Genomic DNA, 26,865 nt, shown 5'->3' with positions numbered 1-26,865 from the left:
ATTCCAGTTAGCACGTGTTATACCTGCAAAATAAATCGTAATATATTTGATATCAATTGTCGAGGATCCTTAAAACGTCGAGGATCCTCAGTCCTGGAAACAGCGACCACAGATAACTGATTTACAATCAAGAATCCTGGTCCCAACACATAGTGACAATAAATGGAAGAAAGAATGTAATAAATCATTCAAAATGAAAAAAATAAATCATGTTTAGTTGACATGCATTAATGAAATGATTCATTTAATAATAAATGTAACTTCTTCCACATCTATAATTTTCATTCATTGGTTAATGTGCGTGTTTTTTTTATTCCTTCAAAAAATAGAAAAAAGTCAATTATTATTATATAATTTTTAATATATTATGATTATTATTATATTATAATTACCATATTATCATTAATAAGATTATAATCATTTTGTTATTATGATATAACTATTTTTATATTATCAATATTATTACTATTTAAAATTAGATGAGTTAACAATTCACAGCGCTCATGCATGATTCAAAGTTTTACAATTATTTTACTCAGTTTAACGATCTTTCCACAACGTACGAGTCCTAAAACTAGTTATTATTAATATATATATTACTATTAATATAAGTATTACTACTACAGACTACTACTAATAATAAAAAAAATGATGAACCATTTTATTTTACATTATAATCAAACAAGATAATAAATTTCATTATTTGTCAATCTCATTACCTCATCAATTCTATTTTTTTCTTTATTCCATTACTACATACCCTAAAACTTTAAACACACAACAAACTCTTCAAATTAAAACAAACAATAACTAAAGTTAATGAAAACAAGACGTCCCAAACTGGTACATTCCAAAAAAAACCAAAAAGTGTAATTCTTAATAAAATAAATAAAACACTGGCAAGAATTTCATTAAATAGGAAAAAAAAAATGCATCTGACTCGTCTATTTGTATCACTCATCTATTCTCCCAACACCTCCGGCACCGGAATATGCTTCCCTACACCTCCATACCCGCCGCCGAGACCGCCATCGGGCGGCCACTCACCGCGGCGGAGACCGTGTGGTTGAATTACACGGCCACCAAATCCGATTACTTCCTCTACTGCCACAACATTCTCTTCCTGTTCCTCGTGTTCACCCTCACTCCTCTCTTCTACGTATTCATCGAACTCTTGTTCTCTAAACATGTTATTGCGTACAAAATCCAACCCAAAGTCAGATTCTCCGTTGCTGATAATATTAGTTGTTACTTGGATGTAATGCGCACGTTTGTTCTTGTTGTCGGGCCTCTGCAACTCGTTTCGTATCCTTCGATTCAAGTAAGTCGTTTGTTATTAGCTTAAATTGAAACCGAAAGCATCAGCTAATATGCTTTATTGACCGATCGGGTTTTTGGTTACTGGATTTGATAGCTTGATTTATTTGGTCAGTTTGTCGGTTATTTAGTTTACAATGTTATATTGGGTGTGCACACTTCGGTTCGGTTATTAGCTTAAACTGAAACCGAAGTCATTGGTTAATCTATTTTATTAACTAATCGTTAACTAATCGGATTTGGTTAGTTTGTGGGTTTATCTAATTTAAAATGTTTTTTGTATCATCTGTGTTTGATGTTGGGGTGTGCACGGTTCGGTTTGGTTATTAGTTTAAACTGAAACTGAAGTCATCGGTTAATCTATTTTATTAACCAATACGTTTTTTGGTTAATGGGTTTGATTTATTTGGTTGGTTTGTCGATTAGTTAATTTAAAATGTTATATCCTGTGTGTTTGATGTAGGGCTATGCATGGTTCGGTTCGGTTATTCGCCTAAACTGAAACTGAAGTAGTATGCTAATCTGCTTAATTAACTAATCGGGTTTTTGGTTAATGGGTTTGGTTTGTCTGGTTAGGTTGTCAGTTTATTTATTTTAAAATGTTATATCCGGTGTGTGGGTGTCCATGGTTCGGTTAGGTTATCAGCTTAAACTGACACCAAAGTCATCGGTTAATCTGTTTTATTAACCAATCAGTTTCCGGTTAATCGGTTCGGTTTATTTGGTTAGCATGTTGGTTTTTGGTTCAGCTCGGTTAGTTTCGGTTAATAACCAAAATAAAACTCAGGAATAAATTTTTGCTTAGAAATGCATGAAGTGAAGATATAAATGCATGAATGGAGGTATAAAGGCTAGAAATATATGTAAATATGAATGGTTTCGGTTAACTTCGGTTTGGTTTTGCCGGTTTTTAGTTAGCGGTTCAGTTATTGCTCATGCCTAGTTTGATGCAATTGATTTGTGAATTTTATTAAGTAGCAATATGAATATGAAATAACTAGGGGTTATTATGTTTGTGTAGACTGTTAGTTATATCTTGTGTTTTGATGGAATTGATTTGTGAATTTCATGAAAGTGAATCTGAACATCAAATAATACTGTTATATTGCTGCTATAAGATTAAAGGCAAAGAGAAAGTGAAGTATGTACTACTGTTTTGCTTTTTTCACATTGCAGATGATTGAGAATATATTACTTTTGACTTTAAACATTGCAGATGATTGGTATCAGAACAAGCTTGCCCTTACCATCATTAACGGAGATCGGTTTGCAATTGTTTGTTTACTTTCTCGTTGAGGACTACACAAATTATTGGATCCATAGATTTCTGCATGGAAAATGGGGATATGAAAAAATACACAAAGTTCACCATGAATACACAACACCTATAGGATTTGCAGCACCGTATGCTCACTGGGCCGAGGTTTTGATTCTCGGGATCCCCTCTTTTCTGGGGCCCGCCATGGTTCCAGGCCATATGATTACATTCTGGCTGTGGATTGCTTTGAGGCAGATGGAGGCCATTGAGACTCACAGTGGGTAAGTAAGCGTAAACATAAACAAGCATGCTTTTGTAATAATCTCAACTTTTTAGCTTACTTTTTGATGTGATGTTTTGATTATTTATTGAAATGATGATTAATAATGGGTTAAACTTAGGCCTGATTGGAAATAGTGTCATGTTAAGTAAAGATTTTGACTTTTGCCTAACCCCACATGTCCAAACATATCATTTGCTTTTATGATATTTTTCCATGAAACATATTTGTGGATGGCAAAAATGCAAAATATAAGTTATGTTATTTGTTTTTCAGGTATGATTTACCATGGACATTAACAAAATTTATCCCTTTTTATGGTGGAGCTGATTACCATGATTATCATCACTATGTTGGAGGACAAAGCCAAAGCAATTTTGCATCTGTGTTCACTTATTGTGACTACATATATGGAACAGATAAGGTATTATGATTATTATACTTTGCTCTTCATATTTAGTTTTATTTTGTTTGCTTTGTTATTCACTAATGTTGTGTTTATCTATCTCATCAGGGTTACCGATACCAGAAGAAAGTCCTGCGACAGGTAATAAGCGGTTTAATTCATTGTTTCATGTTAAGAGAAATAAATTGGTTTCCTTTTTACATTAATAATAATAATAATAATAATATCCTTTTGGTTTGATTCAGCTAAGAGATGGCTTGAAAAGTGATGGAAAAGCTAATGATGGATCACATGCTTCTGCACAAGGTATTAAATCTGACTAGTCATGAATACAAAATGCCCTTGTTTATTCATATCAACTTTAGCATTTTGTGTTTAGGTTTATTAAATTAAGTTTGTGTTATTTTACAATCACTTAGTCCATTTGGGTTCATTTTATTTTTTTATACTTTGTACCTCATGTAATCATACTATGTTTATATATCCAGATTCCGAGTTATAGTTATGTTTTTTATTTACTAAAATCGCCATTTAAGCCAACAAATTGAAGGGCTGTGATTGTTCGAACTTGATCTCTATAACAGATGTCACAAGACAGACAGCCACATTGATTGTTTTAACATAAGATCATTTTTAACCACGTACAAAATTTGATTAAAATCGATTCGACAAGTACACGATGAAAATTATTGCAGCTTGACAAGTCAAATCGGTTTATGATAATTTTAGAAATGTATTGTATATGGTCCATTTTGACTAACCGAGCAAAGCTTTTGGTGTAATTTGAAATTTATTGCAAGTTTAGTTTATTTTCTTTTTTAAAACATTTGACACAAGTATAAATTAGAGAAAATTATTCTCTGTGTCCCTGTGATTTTAGGACGGAGACACAATGAGACCCCGAAAAAATTTTTAAACTGGTTGAGTTCCTGTGGTTTCAAAAATGAACCATTTGAGTCCCTGCATTTACTTAAATTTCAGGACAAACTTTCATTTTACTGAAAGCACAGGGACTCAAATTGTTCGTTTCTGAAACCACAGGGACTCAAATTATTCATTTCTGAAACCACGGGGACTCAACCAGTTCAAAATTTTTTTCGGGTACTCATTGTGTCTCCGCCTTAAAACCACAGGGACGTAAACAGTAATTTTCTCTATAAATTATCAAATTGTCAGAGTTTAAAAGACCCAGGTAAAACAACTTAATTGTACCTATCCCTAGGGGTGTTCAAAACCGGATATCCGAAGTTTCGGATATCCGGACCTTTCAGATAGTGGATTTCATTATCCGAATCCGAATTCGAAATTTCGGATATCCGATCGGATAGTGATTTGGATATCCGAAAGAAAATATGAAAAGAAAAATAAAAATAAAAAAACACACACAACCTGTTAATCTAACAACCAATTCTCCAAAACAACAACCAAAACAAGAAAATAACATCCAATTTTTCAATCCAAAAATCTAAACATAAATTGATCAAAATACAAACAAGAAAGCAAATAGCACACAACCAATTATTAAAAATCAACACAATCCATAGAGATGGAGAATGAAGATATAGTGACGATGCCGGAGGACGGAAGAGAGAAGGCGACGGGTGGAGGTGGTGACTGGTGAGTGGGGACGATGCCTGAGGACAGAGGTGGTGACTGGTGACGATGCCGGAGGACGGAGGTGGTAACTTAAAGCGTGGAGGTGGTGCAGATGGATGGGAGAGGGAGAGCAAAGATGAGTGGCTGGATTCTGGAAGATGAAGTTTGTATTGAATTTTGAAATTAGGTTACATTACATTATATCTAATAAAAAAAATATTAAATAATATATATTTTGGATAGTTCGGATATTCGAAAAATCCCAAAACTGCTATCTGAATCCGAATCCGAATTTTCGGATATCCGGGGTTCGGATATCCGAAATTTCGGATATTTCGGATACGGATAATTCAGATACGGATTCGGATAGTTTTGACCACCCTTACCTATCCCAATGTTTACTTAAAATATAATCCAATTTATTTTTACAAGTAATCTATCTATAATATATATAAATGAAAACCCTAAAATCCTATGTGTCGTGATGTGGTCGCTCCCCCATTTTATAGAAGTCATCAGCTTTCTTGGTTTTTAAATAGAGGCCTCTCATTGATTTAACCCAAATTCATGGGTATGAGTCTTACCAAAACCAGATAGCTCTTATACGGGTTATAACATCTCATTAAATTAAAAATTAATCTTACCAATTATTTGATATGAAAATCCTATAAAATAGGATATACTAAAATTTAATATCCAATTTACAAAGAAAAAGATATTATTTATAATTAATAAACAATTTTATATTAAAAAACATAAGCGGGTCATGGGTCACCAATTCCAGATAGCTTTTAAACGGGTTATAACATATTATTTATTTATGAAACCCTTTTTATCATCAAACCCTAAGAGCATTCTCATCCAACCCCTCATATTATGTGAGGGTGTTTTTATAATTTAGAGAGTGATTCAATGTGTTGTGAGTGAAGAGTTTTTATATTTTAGAAAAAGTTGTGATTTTTCTGTATATTTGAAAAGTTACTGTTCATCCCCTATAATTTTTTAATATATTTTGAAAGTGGTTGTGAGTGAAGGAAATGGAAAAAGGCAATGATAAAAGGTATAAAAAGTATTATTTAATTGAAATGGAGAGATAAATTAAAGTGAGTTTTAGTGTAATTTTTGGTTTGGAGATATGAAGTGGGATGAGAATGATCTAAGTATATTATTAACTTTCTTACAATTAAGAAACTTAAAATAAAAAAAATAAATATTAAAAAATGAAAAATGTAAAACAACCATTCTCTCAAGCCATCAGATTGCTTAATCTGTAAATGAAGGCTTCTCACGCATTTGACCCGAATTCACGGGTAAAGGTCTCACCAAACCCATATAGCTCTTAAACAGGTTATAACATCTCATTATATTAAAAAAATAATCTGATCAAATATTTGATATGAAAATCCTATAAAATAGGAATATACTAAAAATTAATATCCTATTTTATTTAAAAAAAGGATATTATTTATAATTAAGAAACAATTTTATAATAAATAAAATAAACGGGTAATGGGTATCACCAAACCCAGATAGCTTTTAATCCGGATTATAACATATCATTTATTTGTGAAACCATTTCATCATCAAACCTCAAGTATATTAATTATTAACTTTCTTACAATAAATAAAATTAAAATCCAAATATACATATATAAATATTAAAAACGAATAATGTAAAACAAACCCCGTAATACGGAGGATAAAATCTAGTAATACTATATTCCCTTCCTAAACCTATTAATTGCATATTTCTCTAAGTCTTAAAATCAAATTACATATTTCCTCTTTTCTAATTAATTAACCTACTTACCCTTTTATTTTAATTTGTTTCTTTCTCCTCAGTATTCAAATCAATTCAATACTTGTTTCTATCAGCCACATCAAGTGACCGCCACCATTGCTTACCGGAATCGGTGGCTCTATTCTGGCGGTTACAATCGTTTTCACCTTTTTGGCTAAGAAAACTCAGTTCTAAAAGCTGAACTGTGGTCCTTTGGACAACACCATCTAGTTTCCTAGAAATCCTCTCAACCTTGACACCCAACCCAAGATTTCCCGTTCGGATTTGTCTCTTCCGACGAGTAAAAGAGGAAACAAAACCGAATCAAAACACCAAACAAATAACATGCGCATTTATCTCCCTTCTAATATAACTCTTGGTCATAAACGTGACATGCAGAAGTCCATCAAAAAGCTACAAACGGTTCTCCGGCAAATCTTTTCGTACTCCGGCGAGTGTTACCTTTGGTGTCGATTAGGGTCCTATTAGGGTTCTATAATGGGTCATTGAGTGTTCGCTGGGGCATTTAGGGTCATAGAATGGTGGGGGAAGGATAGAGGAGTTTCACAAGAAAATGAAGATGGGGAGGGGTTAGGTCTCTCAAGAAGATCAGAAGGGACAAAGTTAGGGCTGACAATTTTGACACGATATACGAACCTACGCGACACGAACCTACGCGACTTTAACAAGTATCATGTATGGTTTTAATAGGTTTCGTGTATTAACCAGGTAGACACGAATCAACCTATTGATTTTCATGTATAAACAGGTAAAATATCCGTTTACCTGTTAAGTACCCATTAGTACATGATTAGATTTTTTTTATAAATAGAAACATATGATAATATAGTATGTTATATACCCTAAATAGTTAACCATAAATTTTTATACAAAACAATTGAACACGAGACACATCATTCCAATCCAATATAAGTAGATGGCGTACAAACCCTTCTTCGATTCTCCCTATCCGGATCTTTGATAGTCCAGTGGTTTTCCTCCACATCTGGTAGTCGCAGCGCTTCAATTCTCAGGTCTACCTTTCGGATTCTCTGCAGTTCGGCATCCTCGTAGTTGCAGCGGCGCAACCGGTATTAACAGGTCTGTGTCTTATCTTGTGTTATCTTGTATACCTAATATTAGCAAGTTCGTGTATGGGTTTCGGCATCCTCTCAACCTTGACACTCAAACCCAAGACTTCTGCATGTTTCGTGTTCGTACCTTATCGTGTATGGGTTTATACGATATGTCAGCCCTAGACGAAGTTAATCAAACAAAATATGAAAACTTGAGATTTAATTATCTTTTTAGGATAAGATGGCCATTTAATTTGTTAATTTTAATGAATTGGATAATAAATATTTAATAAATATGTTTAAGGAAAGAGTGGTGTGTAATTGATTTTTTTAAGTTGAGAAAATATGCAATTAAGTTACTTCGGGAGGGGAAATATGTAATGCCCCAATTTAAGTCGGCCAACCTAAGAAAATAGGTGTTGATCCAAATGGGTCAATCATGAGACAACAAATGGGCCGGATTAGGATTTTTTTTTTAAAGGCAAGCTTGAAATAAAAACCACACCGGGAAAGAAAAACCAAACCGGAACAAGACAAAAATTACATGCTAAGTAACGGGTTTTCGAACCACGCCACCCAGTTCAAATAAAACTTACAATTACGAGATGATAACCACAAATACGAAACTGAAACAATCGAATCAAATAGAGTGTCTTTGTTATCATTGGGTTGACCAAAAATAATTTCATTCCGAGCTCTCCAAATAGTCCACCATGCCGTATAGATAATCACCTCAATAACATCTTTTTCCTTTTTCACCCATCCTGAAGAATCCAACCATTCAAAATTACTTTTAGGCCATTTATCATCCGAAAGAGACACCTCCAATCAACGATCGATAGCATTCCAAATCTTTGAAGCAAGGTGACACCCTCCAAAAATGTGATCCAAAACTTCCACCAAATTCAAACAAATTGGGCATAATATTGAAGGAATATCAAAACCTTTAAGACTTAAATTAAATCTAGTCGAGAGACGATCTAGAAGCAGACGCCAAATCATGATGTTAACCTTCCTAGGCACGAATTTATTCCATCTCGTAGGGATGGTACCCTCTGGCAGTTCCTGACGATCCAAGTAGGATCTGACTCCTTTAACCGAGAACGTTTCATCAAAATCCAAATCCCAAATCCATTTATCATCCGAATCACTCAAAGAAACTGAATCTAGAAGAGATATCAACTCTTCGAGCTGAGTGTCCTCCACCCCACCCCTAGGGCGCCTTCTCAAGTTTCGCACCTAAACAATTTCTCTTTTACTAAACCATTTTTGTTCACCTCCAAATTAAAAAGTCTAGGAAATCGTGAGCATAAGCTAGAATCTCGAATTCACACATCTTTCCAAAACAAAGTCTCACTTCCGTTTCCTACTTTTTTTCTTATAACCGAAGCAGGAATTAAGTCTTCGTCATTTAGTTTATTAATCGAATTCACTATACGAGACCAAATCCCATTCCCTTTTATTGCCCGTGACATGCCATATTGATTTAGTTTTGGCCCATAAATAGCCTTAAGGACCTTCACCCACATAGAATTAGGATTCTTAAAAAACCTCCACTTCCATTTATATAATAACGCCAAGTTAAAATTCTTCAAACTGCCTATACCCAAACCACCTTTAGCTTTGGGCCAAAACCAACTCCCATCTAACCTAAGGAATTTTCCGACTCTCTTCATCTCCCCCCCAAAAGAATCTAGCACGTAAAGATTCAAGTTTCTTCCTCACTCCAGTAGGCATCAAAAACATTGACAATTAGTATACACCCAACAAACCAAGAACATAAGATATAAGGGTCGATCTTCTCTCTTTGGACAGAAGTTTTGCTTTCCACTTTGAAAGCTTTTTATTAAATTTGTCAATAATCCCATTCCAACTCTGAATATTTCCCATTTTCGCACCCACGGAGATACCCAGATACATAAAAGGAATTTTCTCTGGTTTGCATCCAACAATATCCGCAAAAAACCTAAATTCCCTTTGAGCCACCCCCACTCCAAAAAGATTAGATTTATTGTGACACCCGGTAATTTTTCACACTCTAATGTATATATTTGATTTAAATTACGTATTATTTATATAATTTATATGAGGTATAAACCATAGTATACTTGAAATGTGGACGAGAACAGTCGTTATGCCTATAGGATTGTATAAAGTGCCGATGAGAACGGCTATATGATGAAGATAGCCCAGTAATAGTTTAGAGGTGACAAATATATCAAGCTAAATATATATCTATGATCCAATATAAGGGGTAATGGTAAGACCATGCCCAGTAATGTCCTAATTCCCTAATTAGGACCAAAACGCCATAAACATTTAAATAATGGAATATAGTCGCCGAACCGGCCAAATCAATGATACATTATACAGTGAGACGATCAAGATATGAAACTATGAAGGAATTAAAGGTATACTAGTCAAAATAATATGAAGTTAATAATTTAAACAATCCATGAAGGATTACAATATGGAGCACTATTTAACCGAATATAACTCCGGGCTAAATTTAAATATACATCATACCGGGAACCGAAATAAATACCGGGTTCCATACCATCTATAATACTTTATAGGTGACCAAATAAATTAAGAGAAGCTCATAATACCCAAGTCCAATATAAATTCCATAACTTGTTTACTCGATGATCAACTCGTCCTAACGACTATCCACTTAAGACCCGAACCAAGATTGAACTTAGCACTACATTTGGACAACCAATATATTTATTAAATGACCATAATACCTTCCCTTTTGCAGCCCAAAGCCGAACCCCAACCTCTTCCCATTCAGTTTTAATGTACAAGGAACAAACACCACATTAAATCTTATAAACCATTATCCATGCACCCATATGTATCATGATCATGTATCATCATCATCACCAACATCATCATAATCTTGGTTACTTGCAAGATCAACCAAAGTCCCTAAAAGCCTTCACAAAATCTGCCCACATTATAATATTACAAAGACCATACCTTTGACCATTTCACTTGACAAGATCTTGAGGAGTTAGCAAGATTTCAATCCCTAAACTTAAGGGATGATGTCCCCTACACTATTATTAATATACACCATCAGATCTTCAGCTGAAATTCACCACAAACATTCAAGAACACAATCCAAATCTCCCTTGTTCCTCTCTCGGCCGAAGAACAGCAGCAGGCCACCAAACAGCCGCCTCTTTGCAACCCGTTTTCTCTATAATGCTGCTCTGAACATCTTGAACCCTATATATCGTTGGAAAGCTAGAAGAAATCCTTAAACCGTGGTAGAAAGCCTTGAACGGATCTCTGCCCGGAAGACTCGGTAAGAAGCTTTGAACCTTCAAAGGTCACTACTGGAAACTGCATTTTCCAGCAGTACCCCCCTCTCTTCTTTTGTTCATATCTCACAAACCACTTGGTATTTTTGGGTGATTCTCGTTTAGGAATCCAAGGAAACTCGCAAGGATCACGAACCACCTTTTGAACATCCATTTCCGGCTTCATTTCAGCATTAGGTAAGCCGAAAACTCGAGTTGTAACAGTTTATGGTGGCTGGAAAAATACAGATTCTGTCCAGCCACGGTCTCATCATTTACTTGACCCTAATCCACCTATTTCATGTTATTTGAACATAATGTAGACTCTTAACATCGTGGTTAACGTCAAGGAACTTGGATCTCGTCTTAAATCGCTCAAAAACCGACATTCCCAAGGTACTAATGCCATATAATGTTTAGTAGAAAAACATGGACTAAGCCTAAGATACTTATACATAATGAGGTGATTAGACATAAACATAAACTTGAAGTGTGTTGAAATGACATATAATTAAGGATAAATCATGTTAAGTAAAAGATATAAAGGATTTAAAGGGTGTTTAAGGAAGGTTAAGGTTAATAGAACACCTAGTTAAGGTAAAAATGATCTTGAGTAGTAAAACCCACTTTTAAATAAACAAGATGATATAAATGTAAAGATGGAATTTTGGTTATGTTAAACTTTAAAAAGGGTATAACTAACGTATTAAAAACCGTATCGAGTTTGTCATAAAAGTAAAAATAATAATAATAATAATAATAATAATAATAATAATAATAATAAAAATAGGAACACTAGTAATAAAAAAATGAAAGTGAACCTTAAACATAAAGTGCAACCCTTGCACCAAAACATGGAAATAAATATAACGACAATGGTACGGGTAAAAATCCAAGGTACACGTATATTCCTATATACGCAAATGAAAATACCCATGTATAATGTTATAAAAACAAAGGATGTGTATAAGAGTTATAAAAGTAAAAGATAACTATATGTTACGAAGACGAAAATACTAATAATACTTATCATATACATGAAGAAATGATATATACAATTAATACACATATATTCCTATATATGTACCACAAGTATAAATATAAAATACGGGTTTTTGTGATGGACATTGCGAGTAACTGGAAGGGTGGAGGTGCCGGTAGTCGGGACGTCCTGTCTAGGCTGGTAACTGAATATATCATAGATGGGCCCGTTACCTACCTGGGGACTAACGATGAGAGCTCCAAAACCTATTAGGCTAAAGCATGTCATGAACGTCATGATTACCGACGAATAATTTGTATCGAGCATTCCCTAATGCTCGGAGGATATATATATAAAGAGGATATAACGGAAATACATAACAAGTATAAGACGTTGTCTAACGTCCGTATCGCTAATGTATAAAAAGTATACATATATACCGTCACCTCATAAGTATGTATCGGGCTAAGCATTAATAGTTATATATTATGTACTGAAGTGCATACGTATACGATATAATACAGGAAACTCGCCGAGTATAACGGAACATTATTCCTCATTTAAGGTGAGTCTCACAGCCCCTATTTTCACTATTTTCACTATGTTTTAAACTGTTTTCGGGGCGAGGGACACGTGTTTAAATATGTTTTATCATGGTGTATATCTTGATTTACAATGTGCGTGTACATGAGATATTTGGCGCGCTCATGGTACATAAAGTCCCCGGTATATATTGTAACCATAAACTATAGGCAACTATAGCCGAGGAACTCTACGGGTAGTACTACTGGTCTGACCAACCCACTCGTAAGTGGTCGCGCCACTTTATAAGACGGGTGCTTAGTTTTCCGATTTATTTATCCCCTCGTGGACTCGTGGGATGTTATGTGGGGCTTTATGGTGTATATATATAGTCAAGGAATGGTTACGAACTCATGTATTCACGTTACACTGCAAGTCATGGATACTGCATTCATGACGTTATGAGAATTATATTATAAAGCATTTTATCGAGTCACAAAACTTGTGAACTCACTCAGTTTATACTGATTAAATTATTTTACGTGTCTTTCAGGTATTTAGCTACGTGGAGAGGTCACGGTGTCTCACTACGGTTTTATGTTTAACTATGGAAATTTCATGAATGAGGATTTTATATTTTGGAGTTTTCACGGCTATTTCTCCATTCGGCGGGACATAACTGTGAAATCTCAATATGTTATATGTAAACCTTTTTATGGATATTTTTGTAAAACTTATATTATGAATGAAATCCTCATGTATTTTATCATATAGTTGTTGCTTAACCGCGCTCTCGAAAACCTTTCATGAGTCGCACACCGGTTGTTTCCGCCTATGGACCGGGTGTGACATTTATGAATATTTAGCTTCAATCCAGAAGCCAAATAAAAGCAATTTAAAGCCATAACAATATTTATAATATTCCTCGATGACCATTCTCCGAGCACAATAACTTCATTAGCATAAAAAAGGTGAGAAATATGCATATTACCTCTCCCGATCCTCGCCCCTTTAAAGAACCCTGCTTGAATAATATCTTCAATCGCCACATGTAACCCTTCCATTGCAATGATAAATAAAAACGGGGAAAGAGGATCTCCTTGACGAAGCCCCCTCTTGATTTGAAATTCCTCGGTCGGGCTTCCATTAATCAAAATAGAAGATCTTGCAGAATACAAACAAGCTCTAATCCAAGACATACCTCCAAACCCAAGAAAAGACATGATAGAAAATAAGTATTCTCAATTAATTGAATCATATGCCTTAGCGAAGTCAAGTTTCAACAAAAGTAACTTGTGGTTCCTTCGCTTATAATCGTCCACAATCTCATTAACCATAAGAGGGCCATCCAGGATTTGTCTTCCTTTAATAAATGCTGATTGTTCAGTGCTAATGACAGAATTGATCACCTTCGCCAGCCTATTTGCCAATAGTTTAGCAATAATTTTGTATTTTAAATTTACAAACTAATTGGTCTAAAATCCTCCACAATCAAAGGACTAGCCAACTTGGGAATCAAGGTGCTAAAAGAAGAATTGCACCAGATAGGAATGTTACTTGTCCGAAAAAAATCTGAAACAAACTTGCAGATGTCATCTTTGATATATTCCCAGAACCGTTTAACAAATCCAAAAGAAAAACCATCAAGACCCGGAGATTTCTAACTACCACACGACCACACTGCCTCTTTTATTTCTTCAAAAGTAAACTCTGTTTCCAAATATCTCGACTCTTCCTCCGAAAAAGATTTAAAAAATTGACTTCTAGAACTAACGTTAACCCCGTTCACTCGTTTAAAATTTTTCCTGTAAAATTCTTTGAAAACTTCTTTTATATCTTCTGGTTTGCCAATCAACACCCCATCTTTTTTTATACCACAAATCGATAGATGTCTTCTCTTTTGATTAATGATACTGTGAAAAAACTTTGAGTTTTCATCCGCCTCCATGCACCATTTTACTTTAGCCTTTTGACTTTCCTCTAACATTTTATCATGTTCTAATTTTCTTTTTTCTTTCAAAATACTTCGCTTTTCATTATGTAACTCCTCCGAGCCTGCCCCCATATCCACCAATTTATCTATATCAGCGAGACTATTTGAAAAGTTCACTAAAATTGCCTCTTCTTTATTCAATTGATCAACACCCAACCTCTAATCACCACTTTCAGTTTTTTTAGTTTCTCTTTAAAAACAATGAAACCATTCGAAGAACGCATCACATGCTTAACTTTCCAATCTTCTATAACCAACTTTTCGAAACCATCCTTCTCCATCCAGGAATTAAAAAACTTAAAAGGGATCGGGCCAAAATTCAATTTACTTTGACGAAGAAGAATCGGATGGTGATTTGCAATTGATAAATCAAGCGCAATTGCTTCCATGTTTGGAAGCCTAGAAATTAAGTCAGCCGATAACAAAAAACGATCAAGTTTACTCAGTTTTTTCTCAGTAGCATCAACTTGAGTAAAATAAAAACCTCCCAAAGGAATACAGTCAAAGAAGCCTCCGAAATAAAATCGTTAAAATACCTGGCCACCCTATTGGAAAAGTTGTGCCCATTCGTTCATGCTCAAACCGAACCTCATTAAAGTCGCCCATTATAAAGTAATGACCCAGATTATTATTAATAAACGACAATGACTGCCAAAGTACCCTTTTCTCCATTTCATCTTGTGGAGCGTAAACATTCACCATAAAGCATTTAAGCCCCAAGATCACCCATTCGCCTTCCACCACCACGAAATTGTTCAAACAAGAAATATGTCTTTTTACAAAAACCGAATTGTCCCATACAGACAACATTCCTCCGGAACGACCACGAGCCGAACTAAATGCATAATCAAAATTAACATTTCCCCACATCATCTTCACTTTATGCCACTCCAATTTAGTCATGAGAGTTTCTTGAAGAGTTAAAAAATTCACTTCGAATTTACAACAAAGCTTTTTAATTTGTTTCCTTTAATCCACATTCCCGCTCCCACATGCATTTATAGATAAAATATTCATTTGTCAACCATCGTTCACTCATCCTTGTCAAATCTTCTTTGCTTCCGTTCAAATCATACCCCATCGCATTCCCAATTTCGATAATTCTTAATAACTCATTAAATATAGACCCGTCATGTTTAGATTTTTTACCTTGTTTTTTCTTTGAGACCTTATTTTCTTTTTGGACTTTTCTCAAATCAAACTCCTCTTTGATAGTCCCCGAAGAAGATGGTTTCTCTAATTTTGAATTACTCGGTTTGAAAGGTTCTCGAATGTCTGAACGAGTCTTCGATTCGCTAGATCACCATTTGTCTTTGGACTCCTACCTTCCTCCCCTATAATCACCGGACCACCAGATATTAAACCTACCGGCCCTAAGGTTTCCCCAACCCTTGACTCAGGTGCTACCTTTAAAGACCCCCCTTCGCACCACATCTTGTTTTCTTTATCTTCAAAACCATTAAACCCCTCAAATCCTGGTGGTCTTGATAATGATATGTCTTCATCTACAACCTCATCATCGTTCCCTTCTCCATACTTCCCATCTACATTATGTTTTTTCGCCAAAAATAAAACTATTTAGATTAAATGGGTCATCATTTAGGTGGTGTTTGTTTTTTTACAAAAGATCTTCCTGACCTCTTTTATCTGCAGCTCGCAGACCACGCGCAGACATTGCCCTCTGCAGACTGTTTGTTTTTTCGAAGACGTTTCATTAAAAAACGTCTGCGCGCCCTCTTCTTAGTGCAGACTTGGACCATAGTCTTCCCACCTCTTCTAAACTCATTATTTTCATCAGATCTCAATTAAGTTATTAAGTTTTTGTTAATTGAATTCTTGTTAATTGATTTGTTCAATCGAGTTGTTAATTGATTAGGTTTTTTTTTTGTTCAATTATAATTTTGCATTATTGTTCAAGTATTATTAGTTTTTAGTTGAAAAAAGTTTGTAGAAAGTTAAGGATTATAAAAAGTCTATAGAAAGTTTTTAGTTGAAAAAGGTTTGTAGAAAGTTTAGGTTTATGTTATCGACTTGTGAGTTGTTTTAAGCTCGAGTTTTGGCTCGTTTCATTCATCATGTATGAACTATCTACTTTCGAAAACAATTGAAGAAACTTTTGAAGGAAAAAACATTCACGTGGAAAATAGTTAATGTAATTTTTATAATTTGCTAGTTCAAAGGTATATAATTTGGATTTACATATTTTTAATTGTTGCTAGATAATTTGTGTTTTTGGTATAGAGCTTATATTGAAAGTTTTAGCAGTCTGCAGACGTCAAAAAACAAACAGTCTTCTTCTTGCAGAGTGCAGAGGTTTGGCCCACCTCTTCTACTACAGATGTCTGCAGATGTGGTCCGCAGACTACAGACATTTTACCTCTGAAAAACAAACATCACCTTACTACCTTTTTTTCCATCCGATCACTTTGAACATCCTTTTCCATACTTTTATCCATTTCATTTTTTTCAGCATCACTTGCATTCGAAGACTGATCCGTATCTTCTTCATCCGTATCTGATGGCATAATATAATTAGGCTTCCACCCACATGTTTCTCTTACTTGAATCTGAAAGGGCTTCTCATCCACAAGCACCACCATTTTCTCATTTATCAAATCTTGAACCTTAGTTATAATGCATATTCTTCCCACTAACAAACTTTCCTCACTTTCATCATCTATCATCATACACTCTCCCCAAACCTCGGCTATATTTTTAAAAGCGTTTATCGTCCAAGCACATAACGGGTTACCCTCAATTTTGATCCATACCGCTCGTTTTGGAACTTTGAAGTACTTAGAAATTTTTTGTATATCTTGAAAAAAAACCTTCATAGCCTTGCAAAGTTTAAATTTAGCACAAGTTGTACTATCCCGAAATTCGATCCACACCTATTTTCCTCCAACGTATTGTATGTTCGGCTTGTTAAATCCTTCTTTACGAAGAATGACATATAGCTTTTCTATACTATTAATGTCCACCACTTTTGCCAATAAATTACAACTCGAATCTGGCATTACCAACAAATCACCTTTGTCAAATTTCAAGGTTTTTAAACTAGCATCCAATTTCATCCGAATATTCGACTCCAATCCTGTTGAGACTTCCTCCTCCTTGTTAATATTACTAGTCTTCCCTGCTGCCACTTCTGCATAAGAATTATGATTAATGCCCACCACTTTTTTAGCTCCATTCACATTCCCATTTATCCCAACATTGCCTTTAACAACTTTCACATCCTGCCTTTCATTCCTAATCTCTCTAGCGACATCAGCAAAGATATGGTGACTTCCTATCCATATAGTTCTGAGGTTGTTAATTAATCGATCCATATCCACTACATGTATAAAGTGAACAAACCCGAATCTTTTTCCCATTTTTGTAGCCCAAGGTGATATATAGACATCTGGTACCTTACCCCATTCTTCACATCTTGTTCTCAACACTAATTCTGTCACTTAAATTGGAAAATTCGTGATGAAAACGGAGGTTGTTACCTATCTAAGTGATTGATAATTATGGTTCGCACTTCGAACCCCTGCGTACCCACCCCTGTTCTGTTCTTCTTGTGTATAATTGGCATGCTTACGATCCTGCCCATAATTTGAATTTCGCCGTTGATAATCTTAGCTGTTGAAGTTCCGATCTCGTTCATGCATTGGGGCCCTCGATTGACCAATCCAGTTGACGGCGGCTTAAAGCGATAGGAAAGAACCCTTGTGGTGCTGGCGGTAGAGGGCGATTGTCTGCTGGAGGTGATGGCCGGCTTGCTGGTAATCGATGACGGAGGAGAGGCCGGTGATTGAAGGAGGCGGTGGTTGGAGTTGTGATGTGATGACAAGGGTTTGTGAACGGTGGAGTTGTGCCGGATTAGGATTTAGTCAGTAGAAAAACTTTAAATGTTCAATGTGCTCTATGAAAACAAACAGTCAAAAGTCAAAATAATACACATGTAAAGCGGTGGATGAATCTAGCCAGTGGATTTAAAAGCGAGAGCTAATATAACTGGTGGATTTAAAGAAGGGGCGGATTTAAAAGCGAGGACTAATCCGACTGGTGAATTGAAAAGCGGTGGCACAATTAGCCAGTGCGCAAAAGCAGGATCCAAATCTAATTGGCAGGCAAAATCAGGGGTTAATTTAGCCGGCAGCTATAAACGTGGGGGTTGGGTAAAATCAGAGATTAATTTAGTCCGAGGCTATAAACGTCGGGGCTAAATCGCAGATGGCATGTAAATTTAGCCTGTCTTTTGGGGGCTAAACCGCATATGGCATGTAAATTTAGCCGATCTTTTATACATGCATTAATTTGATTGGTAGTTTTTCTAGACTCGGTTGTATTTTTAAGGTTTTTCATGCCGGGCTAAATCCTAGTTGTCTTAGCTACCAGGACAATCCTATTTGTTTTCTTTTAACTCTTTTTAAATAAGTCAAATTTGGTAACACCAAAAGTTTAACGTATGTTTTGTTGGTTGGTCAAACATTTTATTTAGATAATTTTCCAAATAATAAATTCAACACTGAATCTTTAAAGCAACAAAAATATATAGAAGAAAACCCATAGGCCTAGAACACTAACACATTTATACAGGGTATTAAGTTGTTCAATTTGGTATGCCATCCGGCAATCTTCACTACATTAATTAAAAAAAAAAAGTGAGCCAAATAACAATACAAAATTGTGAATGATCCTTACAATGAGAACTTGTAAGTTATGGTTATGATCCACACACGTTTGTCCTCTCGAATAACATTAACAACTTCAACCTAAATCACTTCCTAGTTAACAAAAAACAACTGTTCCTTAGACCAATATCCGAAATGAGTGAAAAACATTTATTAAAACTCATACGTCTTGACTAACAATTGAAGTCAAGGACAACCACAAGAAGCAAGAACAGCCACACACAAGAACGTGACGACACAAAAATAAACCAAAAATTGTTACACGATTAGATTTTAGAACACAGGTTATTTTCTAAAAACTCAACTAATACGGACAACTTTTCTTGCATAAGAAATCGAATTAACAGAACCAGGCTGTGACCATGTTAAAATTCATGTATTTTAAAAAATCCATTTTGGGTAAGAATTAAAAGTTTAAAACGTTAAAATTATGAATTTATAAAATTGCCATTTAGATATATCCGTAACAATAAATACTCTACTTCCAGAGTCCCAGCCCAGCCTGTTTCTGAGCCCATTCCCTTGTGCGGCCTAATGTTGTTCTATAACTTCTGTTATGTTTTGAGCCCAACGGCTTAAAAGAAGTTCAACAAAAACTATTCGAATTAAATGATTAATTATCTTAATAATTCTGTTTAAAATTTTGTGTCAAAAGCCACTTTCAAAAATAAATTAACTAGTGTAAATGAAAAATGTGATCAATAGCATAAGAGTAAGATATTCCCTGTAACACGCAGGACCGGCTTCGAGAATTGAAAAAAAAATTTGGGTTGATGGCGAAAATTATTTTGGGCCTTAAGTAAAAAGAGTATTTTGTTGGGTTTAAGCAATTTAATTTTTAAATTGGCTTCCTTAGTTATGATTTGGGTTGTGTAAAAAACTAATATATGAAAATAGGCTTAAAAATGTTTCAAATGAGACTAAAACCCGCAACCTTTTAGTTGGAAGTCATACCTCTTTACCACTAGACCAAGTTAGTTGTTATGTAATTGAGTTTAAACATTAAGTGTACATATAGTTTTTTATTAAAATACATATAAATTTATATAAAAAAAATCGGGCCTAACGGGTAGTCGGGCCTATAGTCGTCGACCACTCTGCCATAGGCCATGGCCGGCCCTGATAACACGTATTACAAAGATCAGTTATGTCACACCCCGACTCAGGGCCTAGGTGCGACGTCCCGGTTTGATACCTGTTTTGTAAATATATCAGAGTAGCAGGTTCATTTTAGCGGAAGTTTTTATATATTAAAATATTAATTTACGTTACCAAAATTACTCGGGAATTAATTCCCGAGTTTTAGTTTACAAAACAGTGTTATATTATTATTACAAGGATTTTATAATATCAAAAATAGAGCCATCTCGAGCGATCTTCAAATGACTCCAAATCCTTGCATATTATCCATCATTACTTAATTACCTGCATGGGTTAAAAAAACACGTCAGCTATATGCTGGTGAAATGTTGACTCGATAAAACAGTTTATAACAGTTGTTAAATATAAATATAGTTTTCTGTTTCACAAACTTAGCAGGAACGCTTGTCATTCCGGGGATTTGTACCACTGCCCTACACACACAATTCAAAGGTTCCCCGAGTACATAGCCCCTGTTTGGAGACAACCTTCCCCTAGGCTATGTGACCCTGTTGGAGAATTGGTTATGACTGACTTGGTTTTGTATGCCAATTATCAGTTATGTATGGATCTAGACACATGTGCATTCGGTCTGAGTTGCTTTTTATAATCTATTTTGTATTGTAATGATTTTAGAGACAATAATCTCATGCAAACATTTATCAGACTCTTTGCAATAAACAACCAGTCTATTACAAGAGTAAAATCAGTTCAGACCATAAAAGGTTAACGTGTTCACCTTGTATTATCAGTTGGTGATGTCAGAATCATTATCTTTAGTATGCTATTAACCTATATATTATAATAGGTATGCATAAGTACCTAGTTGGTAATATTCAGCAGACTCTTAGGTCTGATTCAGCTGCAGACTCAAGGTCTGATCAGCAGACTCTTAGGTCTGACCTAACCTTAGTTGAGTTATAGTCGTTTTATGAAAATACTTTGTATTTACATATGACGTTTGGAATAGCACGCTTTGCCCTAATAAAGGATATGACGTTAGCAAACTTCTCCAGGTAAGTAAACGGGTCCCACGGTTGATTGGGATGTGTACGAATTACTTTCCATAGGCAAGAAAAGTTTACTAATGATATCCCCTTTCTAGTTACTACGTGCCCGTCAAAATAATAGTTTTGATAGCATTACTTCACGTAGAAGTAACGTTATTATATTCAATAAAACATTATTTGGAAAATCAGTTAAGTTTAACAACTATATCCGTAACTAAGTTCTAATAGCTAAATAATAAGGGAACTTAACCATAATCCTACTTTAATCGGTTAGTCGAGAGTAAGGATTAAGAAAATCGGCAGCGGGATAGCTAGTGCTTCGCCTATAGGAACAACATACCGTTAACAGCGCCTCGGCATTTCGTTTCTTCCCGGAATCAAGCCCTCGGAACCTCAATCCTAGCACGCTTCCCTAGGCAAACTATGTGAGAATGAAGGTGAAAATGGGATGAATGAGGCTGAACCCGTAGCTGCCCCTTTTATACTTGAGTTTGCAGGGTATCGCATAGCGCGATGGGCTTTCTCCCATGGTCATCGCGTAGCGTGACGCTGCAACTTACCAGATTGTGCCATGTGTTGCCACATGGTTGGCCACGTGTCCCGGGTTACTTAACCTGGTCGTCGCGTAGCGCGATGGACCAGTTGGGTTGACCGTCACGTAGCGCGGCTCCCCGCATTTTCTTGATTTGTGTGATATTCTGTCGCGTAGCACGATGGTGTTTATCAGGTGACCATCGCGTAGCGCGATGTGTCCTAAAACTCAGATTTTTCACTTTCAGTCCTTCAACTTTCAGAATGTACATTTTTTGTCCAAAAATAGATGGGGCACTTTCACAGTGTTACATCGTCCCCACCTTTAGAAAAGTCTCGTCCTCGAGATTTATGTAAAGAGATGCGGATACTTCCTTTTCATGTTAGACTCAAGTTCCCAAGTGAATTCCGAACCATGTCAAGAATTCCATCTAACTTATACTAATTCAATCTTTTGCGTTTAAGGAACTTGGTTTGACTATCTTCAATTTGTATTGGTTCTTCCACGAACTTCAGTTTTTCATTTACTTGTACATCATTTAGAGGCATTGCAAGTGTCTTATCAGCTAAACATTTTCGCAGATTTGATACATGAAACAAATCATGAATTCCTTGCATTTCGTCAGGTAACTCAAGACGGTAAGCTACAGGACCTATTCTTTCAACAATCTTGAATGGTCCAACAAAATGTGGACTCAACTTTCCTTTCTTCCCAAAACGAACAACACCTTTCCAAGGTGATACATTAAGCAACACTTTATCTCCTTCTTTAAACTCTAACGGTTTCCGTCGTATTTCAGAATAACTCTTTTATCTAGCTTGTGCTGCTTTTAGTTGTTCACGAATTTGAATTACTTGATCAATCGTTCGTTGAACAATTTTAGGGCCAGACAATTGATTATCACCGATCTCAGACCAACATACAGGCGTTCTACACTTACGTCCATATAATGCTTCATATGGTGCCAATTTGTGTGATAACTATTATTGTACGAGAATTCCATTAGAGATAGGTGAGTATCCCAACTACGACCTAAATCTATAACACAAGCACGAAGCATGTCCTCTAACATTTGAATCGTCCTTTCGCTTTGTCTTCGTTGGTTTGTGGGTGATAAGCAGTACTTAGATTCAAGCGCGTACCCATTGCTTTTTGAAAACTTCTTCAAAAATTGGAGGTGAAACGACTGTCTCTATCAGATATAATCAATAATGGCACACCATGCAATGATACAATATTTCCCACATACAGTTGTGCAAACTTGTCCATACTAAACGTTTCTTGGATAGGAATGAAATGAGCAGTTTTGGTCAGTTTATCGACAATAACCAAGATAGCACCATTCCGTCGAGATGTCTTTGGTAATTTCATTATGAAATCCATAGTAATAATGTCCCATTTCCAGATCGGTATCTCAGGTTGTTGCATCAAAACCTAAAGGCTTCTGATGCTCAGCCTTGACTTTGGAACATGTTAAACACCTAGCTACATATAAGGCAATTTCCCTTTTCATTCCAATCCACCAGTAATCATCTTTTAAATTATGATACATCTTATCACTTCCAGAATGCATCATACACTTTCACTTGTGGACTTCTTCTAAGATCTTTTCTCGTAAATTCCCAACTATCGGTACCCAGATTCTTTTTCCTAATCTGAGTATTTCGTCGTCACCCTTAACTAATTGATCTATTGTACCGTATTCTTTTTCCGCCTTTATATTGTCTTGTTCTAGAGCCTACTTCTGAGCTTCTTTGATTTCGGTTAATAGATCAATCTTAATTTCCAGCCTTAGAGCTCGCACCCTCTTCGGCTTTTCATTTTCCTTTCTACTTAGAGCGTCAGCCACCACATTAGCTTTTCCTTCATGATAGACAATTTCACAATCATAATCATTGAGCGTTTCCATCCATCACCATTGTCTCATGTTTAACTCTTTTTGATCAAATATATGCTTCAAACTTTTATGATCAATATAAATAGTAAACTTCACATCATATAAGTACTGTCGCCATAACTTCAACGCGAAAATTATAGCTCCTAACTCAAGGTCAAGAGTGGTGTAATTCTTCTCGTGAACTTTCAACTGTCTTGAAGCATAAGTAATTATCTTCTTTTCTTGCATTAGAACGCACCCCATTCCTGTGTGCGAAGCATCTCAGTATACAATGAAATTATCTTGCCCTTCGAGTAACGCTAAGATAGGTGCATTTGTCAATTTCTGCTTCAAAGTCTCAAACGCTTCTTCCTGCTTCGGCCCCATTCAAACTTAACAGATTTTCGAGTAAGTGAGGTTAATGGAATCACTATTCTTAAGAAATTCTGAATAAATCACCGATAGTAACCATCCAACCCCAGAAAACTTCTAACTTGTGTTGGGGTCTTGGGTTTCTCCCGTTTCATAATGGCTTCAATCTTGGCCGGATCAACTTGAATTCCTTTCTCGTTTACAATATGACTAAGGAATTGCACTTCAGATAACCAGAACTCGCACTTTGAGAATTTAGCATAAAGTTTTTCTTTCCTCGATGTTTCTAATATAGTTCCGAGATGAGTTTGATGATCTTCCTTTGTCTTTGAATAGATAAGTATGTCATCAATGAAGAAAATAACAAACTTATCCAAATAGGGCTTACAGATTCGGTTCATCATCCATAAAAGCTGCCGGAGCATTAGTGAGTCCAAAAGGCATAATAGTGAACTCATAATGTCCATATCGGGTTCTGAATGCTGTTTTTGATATATCCTCTTCTTGTACCTTCAATTGATGATACCCGGATCTCAAATCAATTTTAGAAAAACAACTTGCCCCTTGAAGCTGATCAAAAAGATCGTTGATTCTCGGTAACGGATATCGATTCTTGATTGTAACTTTATTCAATTCCTGATAGTCAATACACATTCTCATCGATCCGTCTTTCTTCTTGACAAACAATATTGGAGCTCCCTATGGTGAAGAACTCGGTCGTATAAACCCCTTCTCCAATAGCTCATCCAATTGCGTCTTCAGTTTTTTCATTTCAGTCGGTGCAAGTCTGTAAGGAGACTTAGCAATCGGAGCTGTTCCTGGAATTAAGTCTATTCTGAACTCAATTTCTCGGTCAGGTGGGATTCCAGGTAATTCATTGGGAAATACATCCTTAAATTCAGAAACAATCGGAACTTCGTCCATCTTTTTAGATTCGGGTTCCTTAGTTACATACGCCATAAATGCTAAGCAACCTTTACCTAGACAGTGACTCGCCTTGATTTTCGAAATGATTCTAATTCTACCAGATTCTTTATCGCCCGCTTATTGGACAGTCTTCCCATTTGGAGTTAGTATTTCTATTGTTTTCTCGGTACACAAAATTCGTGCTTGATTGGCAGCTAGCCAATCCATTCCTAGTATAACATCAAATCCAGCTAAATCCATAAGTAATAGTTTTACTGGCATATCATATTCGACTAAGGAAATATAACTACTTAATACTTCTGATATTCATATTAAGTTTCATTAGTCGTTTCTACTTCATAATGGTTATTTAGTTTAGCTAGAGGTTCATTTAACAGACTACAAAACTTATAATCTATAAAACTTTGATTGGCTCCTGAATCAAATAAAACCCTAGCATAAACATTATTGATAGGTAACGTACCAGCAATCACGTTTGGCAATTCTTCTGCCTTCTGAGTGTTTAGCATAAACGTGCGGGCATTCCCCCTTTTTCCTTCATTCCTGGCACCACTTCCACCGGCGGCTCCAGCTACCAGTTTCTTCTTTGTGCATTCAACACTGAAATGACCTTTCTCACCACATTCAAAACCGACAACCAGTTTCTTCCTACAATCTTCTTCTTTATGGCCTGGTCTCTTGTAGAAATTACAGGTCGAAAATGGGTCGAATTTACGAACATCAACTTTGGGAGTAGGCTTGAGACATCTCCCTTCATGTCGTTTTCCACAATTCTTGCACAATGGTCGATTAAACATCACCGACACTTCCTTTCCCCTTTTAAACCGCTTTTTGCCATCACTTTCTCTCTTCTTCTCAATTACATTCTTTCTCTCCTCTTCTCAGTTTCTGATCATACTTTCCATCAGATATCCAGCAAGTTCAATAGCAGACTAGATCTTTGTAGGCATGTGTGATCTTACATGATCTCGGATCTCCTTGGGCAAACCATAAATGTATCTAGTTACCTTGTTATGTTCGGGAGTAACCAGGTGAGGTACGAGTCTACAATATTGAAGGAATTTCGTATTATATTCCTTGAGGTTTGTGCCAATAACCTTGTGATTCCAGAGCTTTGTTTGAATCTGATCAACCTCGTAGATAGGACAGAACCTTTGTTTGATCAATTCTTTAAAAATTTTCCACTCGAGATTGTACAGATTGCTTCTCCCTTTCACTTCAATCAAAGTATTCCACCATTTCAGTGCTTCTCCCTTGAACATCTGGGATGAGTACTGGATGCTCCCCTCTTCGGTACATTTACTTATTATAATTATAGACTCCATTTCTTCCAGCCAACGAAGTGTAATAATCGCACCTTTGTCTCCATAAAATTCCTTTGGTTTATATACTTGAAAATCTTTGAATGTACATCCCGTGCTAACTTTTACCCTTTTTATTTTATTCGGGACATGTTCAGAAGTGGAGCATTCATATCCTTCATCCTTCTTTTCTTTATCATCCTTTGACATTTTTAAATATTTTCTTTTTGAATGTACAGACACACTATGGCTTGGCTGTGCTTGTTTCATTGATTTTGATTTGGCCAAACTTTTAGAATTTGCCGTGTGATCTTGAACCATTTTTATTAAAGGAGTAACAACATCTTTGATTAATAGTGTAACCGCTTCCTTTATCATCTCGCGGATACCCCCTACATACTCTTCTGGTATTGATTTAGTATTGTTTTAAGGAGTTTTGGCTTATCAGCTTGACTCCTTTGGCTTTCGTTTCTTTGATCAGACGTTCTGTAATTTACACAGATT

At 35.7% G+C, this 26,865-nt stretch overlaps 2 protein-coding genes across 2 annotated transcripts; one reads left to right on the top strand and one right to left on the bottom strand.

The window, feature by feature from the left end:
• Positions 1-981: 981 nt before the first annotated feature.
• Positions 982-3,722, top strand: LOC143547636 (methylsterol monooxygenase 1-1-like). The gene is made up of 5 exons (XM_077039019.1): positions 982-1,321; positions 2,534-2,856; positions 3,132-3,279; positions 3,370-3,402; positions 3,507-3,722. The coding sequence occupies exons 1-5, from the start codon at positions 992-994 to the stop codon at positions 3,582-3,584; spliced, it is 912 nt and encodes a 303-aa protein (XP_076895134.1). The 5' UTR covers positions 982-991; the 3' UTR covers positions 3,585-3,722.
• A 10,933-nt stretch (positions 3,723-14,655) lies between these two features.
• LOC143547198 (uncharacterized) lies at positions 14,656-15,421 on the bottom strand. The gene is made up of 2 exons (XM_077038683.1): positions 15,055-15,421; positions 14,656-15,002 (listed from the first exon to the last, which is right to left on the bottom strand). Exons 1-2 carry the CDS (start codon positions 15,419-15,421, stop codon positions 14,656-14,658), a joined length of 714 nt encoding a protein of 237 aa, XP_076894798.1.
• Between the last annotated feature and the right edge of the window lie 11,444 nt (positions 15,422-26,865).

This window comes from Bidens hawaiensis, unplaced genomic scaffold (assembly GCF_021521415.1).
Source record: "Bidens hawaiensis isolate Kalapana, Puna unplaced genomic scaffold, B.hawaiensis_p1.1 tig00000905_1, whole genome shotgun sequence".
Classification (NCBI taxonomy): domain Eukaryota; kingdom Viridiplantae; phylum Streptophyta; class Magnoliopsida; order Asterales; family Asteraceae; genus Bidens; species Bidens hawaiensis.
The sequence above is the reverse complement of the archived record's forward strand: the minus strand, read 5'-3'. Positions and strand labels throughout refer to the sequence as shown.

Excerpts from the sequence above, each read along its gene's own strand:
- LOC143547636 (XM_077039019.1), top strand. The coding sequence starts at position 992 with ATGCTTCCCTACACCTCCATACCCGCCGCCGAGACCGCCATCGGGCGG. Across the intron at positions 2,857-3,131 it reads GCCATTGAGACTCACAGTGG|GTATGATTTACCATGGACAT; the intron begins GTAAGTAAGCGT and ends TTTGTTTTTCAG. Across the intron at positions 3,403-3,506 it reads AGAAGAAAGTCCTGCGACAG|CTAAGAGATGGCTTGAAAAG; the intron begins GTAATAAGCGGT and ends GGTTTGATTCAG.
- LOC143547198 (XM_077038683.1), bottom strand. The coding sequence starts at position 15,421 with ATGACTAAATTGGAGTGGCATAAAGTGAAGATGATGTGGGGAAATGTT. Across the intron at positions 15,003-15,054 it reads TTTTCCAATAGGGTGGCCAG|GTTTTTATTTTACTCAAGTT; the intron begins GTATTTTAACGA and ends TTCCTTTGGGAG.